This window comes from Phaethon lepturus, unplaced genomic scaffold, assembly GCF_000687285.1.
Source record: "Phaethon lepturus isolate BGI_N335 unplaced genomic scaffold, ASM68728v1 scaffold57339, whole genome shotgun sequence".
Taxonomy (NCBI): Eukaryota; Metazoa; Chordata; class Aves; order Phaethontiformes; family Phaethontidae; genus Phaethon; species Phaethon lepturus.
In genome coordinates, this window is record NW_010565234.1 from 1 (window position 1) to 7228 (window position 7228).

The 7228-nt window shown below is 40.8% G+C and overlaps 1 protein-coding gene across 1 annotated transcript in view; it reads left to right on the plus strand.

Annotated features, from left to right (window-relative positions):
- Positions 1 to 1227: 1227 nt before the first annotated feature.
- Positions 1228 to 7228, plus strand: part of ACVR1 (activin A receptor, type I) — a gene marked incomplete at its 5' end in the record, with an annotated part of 16711 nt that continues 10710 nt past the window's right edge. The window contains 3 exons of the mRNA XM_010295097.1: positions 1228 to 1327; positions 3644 to 3790; positions 6913 to 7188. Coding sequence (XP_010293399.1) covers positions 1228 to 1327; positions 3644 to 3790; positions 6913 to 7188 — 523 coding nt within the window. The remainder of the gene's footprint in view (positions 1328 to 3643; positions 3791 to 6912; positions 7189 to 7228) is intronic.

The following is a 7228-nucleotide window of genomic DNA, read 5'->3' on the forward strand; positions in this document are numbered from 1 at the left end:
CCTGGCTGTGACGTGTGGGCTCTAGCCTCTCTGCTCGGCTCATGTGGACCCAAAAGACACCCATCTGTAGGGTTTTTTCAGCAAAATTGACATCCCTCCCCATATTACGTCAGACAAAATGGGTAGCTGGGCACAAATTGTGTGCAGGCCACCCATTAGAAAGGTGTTGAAAAAGCAAGTTATACCACAGGAATGTGTTGGGTTTATCTCTTACCATTTCAACTAGAAAGTGTCAGCTGTGGCTCTTTTCCAGGGTCCGTTTATATTAATAAATAAAAGTTGAAAGTTCTGAATGTCTCTTTCTAATGCACGTTTATTCACAGGGGATTGTAAAATAGATTTTGAGAGTATCTGATACCACAGATCAGTGGGGCTGGGACATGACCTTAGCTGTAACTAGTGAAAACACATTTGTGTTGCTGTGCCCTTCTGGTCATCTTTTCTAGGAAAAAACCTCAGGTAACTGGAAGAATGGGAAAAAGTCTGTGTGAATGTTCAAAAGTTTTTCTTTTTGCTAACCGTATAGAAGTGAAGGCCTTGGGTGCAGGAGAAATCGGAGAAAGTAAACTTGTGTCGTACTGAGGTGGCTCAAATTATTGCAGGACATGGGAAATCTGGCGGGGGAAAAATAGTTGATACAAATCTTTTTGAAATAGGTGACAGATACAGAATTGAGAGAGAACAAGCTAAGTGAGACAACAATTAAGGGCTGAAAAACTGTGGAATTTCACTACAGAGGAGAGCTTGTAGGCTACGAGTGGGCTTCCAGGTTCACAGGCAGTAAATTTATTGTCACATATGTATTAAAATGATTTCTTTATTAAACCAAGTGATAGTGTAATGCTAAGTAGAAGATGGAGACAGAATAAGAAATCTGAGAATGAAATGGTGCTTGATTTGTCAGCTGTTCGTTGTTGTATTGTGTGTAAAATTTCCAACAGAAAGCGATTATGCCTAAGTTATAGCTCCCCTGTGAGTCTCTTCTATGCATGGGATTTTCTTTAAAATGGTAAAATCTTGCAAAGAACATTGTCCATCCATCTGTACGGTGATGGCAACAGTATGTCTTGATCCCGAGAGATCAAATGGCATCACCAGAGCCATTGAGATACCAATGAGCTTTAACTTAACCTATCCTCTAAATACACAATACCTTTGTGTATTGAAATGGGGGGGAAAAATGTAGTTTCTCATAGTTTATAAAATTCTGCTTTTCCTTTTGAATAGGATTTATTGGATCATTCCTGCACATCTGGAAGTGGTTCTGGACTTCCTTTCTTGGTGCAAAGAACTGTGGCTCGCCAGATCACACTTGTAGAGTGTGTAGGTTAGTATAAATCTTGTTCACATCTAGTGTCAAGTCTTGGTTACAAATGCAGAGAGGAAACTTTATCTTCCATCTTAATTTTCTGGTTTTCCTCAGTTGCTTATATAATACATTAAACTTTTCAGGCTTCACCTTACATAACACATTTGGTTTTGGAAAGTGAAGTGAAAAAATTTTGTTCAGATCTATGCAGAAGAAAGGAGCAAATATCATTTGTGCTTTATGATTGAAAAAATTTAAGCTTTGTTCAGTAAGGTGATGTTAGAAAATACGAACTAGGCTTGTTTGGGTACTTTGTAAGTGAAATCGTGTTTTTAGAAAAGCAAGCTCAATTTGAAGTTTGGAAGTGTCAAACTGAAACAAACAATTCATTAAAGTTTATTAAATGGTGATCAATTAGAAAGCTTTAGAATTACAAAAGGATCATCTGGATTTCAAATCTGGAGTTGAAACATCAAGCAAAGTGACTAGAGTGGCATTTAAAAAAAAAAAAAAGTGATTCTGTGCCATTAGAATGCTAACACAAATGTTTTGTAGCTTACTTGCTCTGCACTCTTGCTTTGGGACCAGCGCAGTTGGTGATGTACTGTTGCTGCTCTTTTCCCCCTAAAAAAGAATCTGTCTAGTAATTCTTCTCTAAAACTGTTCTGGGTCTTCAGGGTTTTTTTTCAGGACTTTAGTGTTAATTTTAAGGAGCCATTAAATTTTTATTCAGCGTGTATATATTATTAATTAAGTAGTGTTAAATTTGAATGTAGTAATTTTAGGAAACATTTGGGTCAAAATTATCCTGAGGCAGAGACACTGAGCCAAGATGCCGTAATGGCACTGAAGAGGTGAGGAAGACATGATAATGATTGATACTATTAGAAAAAAAGGACTATTTAAAATACGTTTTATGCCACTGCTTCAGTGATTTCAACTCAGAAGGGTTAACACCTTCCTCTAAGTAACTAGAAGTTTTAAGTCACCAGGGTTAAATCGAGACCCAGACTAAAACAGATTAACTTGTGAATCTTTAGGGACTGGACCTACATTTTACCAGCATTTCTTTGCTTCTGGCTTATTGTTCGTATGGAGTGGGTGCAAATGTTCACACTTGCATTAAATCCAAGTGTACTTCCTCTGATGTTGTGCAATTTCACTTCCTCAGAAACTGTAGAATGACGTGCGTGATGATTTTGCCTGCAATGTAGACCTATCTTTTTGTGTGTGTATATACGTGTGAATAAGTGTGTGTCTCTGGAATTGTGCCTGCTCCCAAGTTAGCTCAGGCTGGCCCTATTTCCAGAGACCATGTGTTTTAGCCTGTGTAGCCGAACCAGACAAAAGTGCTTGTGCAGGAAGTCTCTTCTGGGTGGCAGCACTGAGGCATCGGTGTTGGGTAACTCTCTTCATTTGGTTATACCTGCTGCTGATTCATATATACCTCTAAAGAACACTGAGCGGCAGAGTAATAGAAGGACAGAATTTATATTATATAAATTGGATATTTATAGTTGTCAAACCTAGCACAATTCATTGCATTAAGCCTGAGGCTGTCGTATTCAGGCTGCAATGAAAATGGCAATGATCAGAACTTTTTCAGTGTGCCTTGACCAGAATGTTGCTTTGCTGTTGGACACTTGATAATTTCCTACATTTTTCTAATCTTTTTGCGTCAAGAGCTTGGCATGCAGACAGCATGCCCTGATCGCCACAGGGCAGGGGTGGGCTTTTTGAACTGGGTTTTTTTGTGGGTTTTTCTTTATCCTTTTGTTTGTGGGTGGATTTGGGGCAGGGGGGTGGGTGTGTTTTGGTTTCTGGGTTTTTTAAATTGTCATTCTGCATTTTGTGTGTCTGGCTGTGCTGATTGTTTTTCCAAGAGCTGATGATGCAAGAGAAATGTAAGGGCTCTATCCCCAGTGCTATACATCCTTCCTGTCCTCCTAACTTCAGAATTCCTAGACTTATTTGTATTGTGTACACTGACTTCGTAGTATGTTGCCGAAGTTGCTTAAGCTGCAAAAGAGCTTTCATTGCAGGCAGTTGAATAATTACACCTGCCCAGTACAAACACTCTGTGTACTGTACCAACGTGCGAGGAGGAGAGATCTGTACTCTCAGAGTTTGCCGTTGAAACAAACAGGAAAAATTAAGTGACAGTGGAGTGCAGTGTGACACTAGAAGTGGTTAAAATTTTATGCAGATGTGATCAAACTACGTCAGTGTGATATTTGGGCTATAACTGTTGAGTTTCTATCCTATTAGCTAATTCTGACCTGCCCTGTGAAGATTGTTAGTTGACAACTTTTACTGCTCTTTTTCCCCCACTAGGAAAGGGCCGTTACGGAGAAGTTTGGAGGGGTCAGTGGCAAGGAGAAAATGTTGCTGTAAAGATCTTCTCTTCTAGGGATGAAAAATCCTGGTTCAGGGAAACTGAATTGTACAACACTGTATTGCTGCGGCATGAAAACATTTTAGGTAAGTAGAAACCATGTTTGTGTTTCCTAGTGTAGCTGGCATAAAGGTGAGTTAACTGAAGAGTTGACTTATAAAGTGCTGCAGATTTGCTGGGTATCTTGCAATCTTTGAGATTAGGCTCTTGTGTTTGTGATAAATAGTTGAAGGGAAATTTTATGGGGGAGACTTGCAGGAGGATGCTGAAGTCTGAATCTCAACTGGAGAAAGTGTTGTAGCAACCATGAATCATTGTCCTCCTGCGGAAATACTCTAGCAAGAAGCAGTCAACCAGCTTAATCTAGTGTAGCTGGCAGCACAGTGTGTGGATGTCCTGGTTTCAGCCAGGATAGAGCTGGTTTTCTTCACAGAAGCCAGTGTGAGACTGTGTTTTGGATTTGGGATGAGAAACTGTTGATAATGTGCTGATGTTTTGGGTTGTTGCTGAGCAGTCAAGGACAGTCCAGCTTCTCGTGCTGGGCTGCCAGCGAGCAGGCTGGGGGTGCACAGGGAGCTGGGAGGGGACACAGCCGGGACAGCTGACCCAGACTGGCCAAAGAGAGATTCCCTACCATACGACATCACGCCCAGTACATAAACTGGAGTTGGCCGGGGGGCGGAAATCGCTGCTTGGGGATGGGCTGTCGATCGCCGGGTGGTGAGCAATTGCTGTATTGGGCATCACTTGTTCTTGTGCATTCCTTTGTTGGTATTATCATTGTTGTTTCCTTCTTTCTTTCTGTCTTATTAAACCGTGTTTATCTCAACCCACAAGGTTTTTTTTCCTAATTCTCTCCCCCGCCCCACTGTGGGAGGGGGAGTGAGTGAGCGGCTGCGTGGTGCTTAGTTGCCGGCTGGGGCTAAACCACGCCAGTGGAGAAGATAGAAGGTGCCACAGACCCTCATGCCAAGAATTAAGTCCTGCAGCTCATGTTGCAGGGCAGCTAAATGGCAAAAGAGTATTGTGCAGTGTGTTAGGTGAAGAGGTTCTGGTAGATCTAGTTGTTGGGGGTTTTTGGTTTGTTTTTTTTCATAGCTTCAGTTTACCTGGGAGAAATAAAGGGAGAAAAAGTGCGGAGGAGTTTATAATGAGATTTAAATATTTGAATACTTTTCCTTGTGCCTGAATAAACTGCAGTATAAATCCATTATTTTCTTCTGTTTAATTGTTCTGCTTAGGGTCAAACTAAGCTCCTTTGGTGTTTAAACTTCAACTATAGTTGCCCCTTTATGATGTATCTCATTTCCCTCTAAGTGTGATGAGAGATGTTTCATACGTACATTCGTGCACGAAGATTTTGAATCTTCTGCATCCCTTGTACCTTGTGTGCTCAGTTCTGAGAGCTTAGAAAAAGGCTTTTTTGTGTAGTGAGCCATGGCTGAAGTTTAAGCAGCCCTTTTGATTCCTAGTAGACGTGACCTTCTTTCACTGGTATGCCACCTTTACAGATAAAAGCAGCAGCATGTATTCTGTGTGCTGACATTACCTCACCCATAATCTGTCCGTCCTCAATCAGTTTTACTTGGGTTCCTTATTCTTGTTTCCTGCCAGAGAATATTCCTTGGCTCTGTAGCTCACCCTGCTAGATATTTGTCTAATGTTTCCTGAAGCAGTTTCTTTGTTACTAAAAAAAGAATTTGGTATCCTCGTGAAATGTGAATTATTGAACTTTCCTTCCCGAGAGAGTAAGTAACTTGGCTGAAATTACATTACACATTTCCCATGTTCCTCTGTGCTTAGTCTTTCTTGATAACTGTCAAATTTGTTGTCTATTTTATAGAATTTTTTTAGATGCAATATTAAATAGTATCACAGGTTACAGAAGTGTCACATTGCACAGAAATCTGACTTCAGGAGAGAAAGTAGCGGGTGTTCTTTCTGACAAATGTCATCTGTGGGCTTTTAATAAACATGACTTCTTCCTCTAACTTGGGCATAAAACTTTTGTTGCTTCCCAGCTAAAGCTGTTGAGGTCAACAGTGTGCTGATACACAGTAAGTTCAGTGGTAACAGGAAGGGAGCTACTTCTGAATTTTGGGTTCAGTTTTAAAGACACCATATTTTTGAAAGCAGTTCTTGAGGTTAATGAGTTTCAAAGAGAAATTTATCTCTGTTCCGTTGTGGAAAATCATTGTGAAATACAGCTGTGCTGCATAAAGGTGCTCTGCCTTACTTCACCATGGAAGTTAAGTTGCACACGAGTTGAACTGTCTAGTATTTAAAGTAGAAGAGTTACTATTCTTTGGGTTTTGGTATGCTAAATCTTCTGGTACTGCCACACCGTACTTAGCCATCTGCCACATTTTATATCCCGTGGCTCCCTTGTGAGCTGGTGTGCGATTAAGAAGATCAGGCATTTGGAGCCTACAGCAGTTTAGAGCAGTCCCATAGGCCTGATAATTTATCAGACTGCAGCAATCCCTCTGCAGCCTTTTAAGCAATCGGAGATCATTGGAGAGCAAGTTGTTGCTGTGGTAAGATGTGCTTTATTCAGTCTGTATTTGGTCAGAAGGGTGTGACTTTTCCTGTGGGGACAGCAAGCTTTTGACATGTCGGGGTTGATTGTTGAAGTGCTCCCTTGGATGTAAGCAGAAGCTGGCACAACATACAGTGTCTATCGGGATGTGATCCGTATGTGAAACACTTTTAACGCTTTTCTCGGCAGCCTGCACTGGCTGCTTGTTGTCCTTAAAAATGGAAATGATTACTTATGACTTGTCTATTTGAGGCATTTCTTCTCCCCAATGTAATCCTGATGAGTGGACAGCAGCACACGTGCTACAGCCTGGTGGTCTTTTTAACTGGAGACTTCCCTACCCCCAAGTCCTTCAAAAGGAAGGATAAAAAAAAACCAACAATTTTTTTTATTTAAAGTATGTGGTCCTAAGAAGTAGTTGTGATTGGTGTGACTGTCAAAATACATAAATACACTCTTGTCAATAGACTTGAGTTAGTGTTCCAGAACGTCGTCTCTTTTTTCACCTGTAGTCTGTTTTCAGTGCAGTACGATTGTGGAGAAGTTTTAATTGAACAGTTTTAACTTGTAAGAGGGACCTAGCAGTATTAATGCTATTCTTGGGGGAGTCTTGAAGGAGCTCTGTCGTCACATTTTATTGTTTCTTTGTTCTTCTTCCTCTCTTTCTAGGTTTTATTGCATCTGATATGACTTCCAGAAACTCTAGTACTCAGTTGTGGTTAATTACTCACTACCATGAAATGGGGTCTCTGTATGACTACCTACAGCTCACTACCCTGGACACGGTCAGCTGCCTGCGCATAGTACTGTCCATAGCTAGTGGTCTTGCACATTTGCACATAGAGATATTTGGAACCCAGGGGAAGCCTGCCATTTCTCATCGGGACTTGAAGAGCAAAAATATCCTTGTAAAGAAAAATGGACAGTGCTGCATAGCGGATTTAGGTGAGTTCATTTCGATGCTAATATACTCAGTGCATTCCTG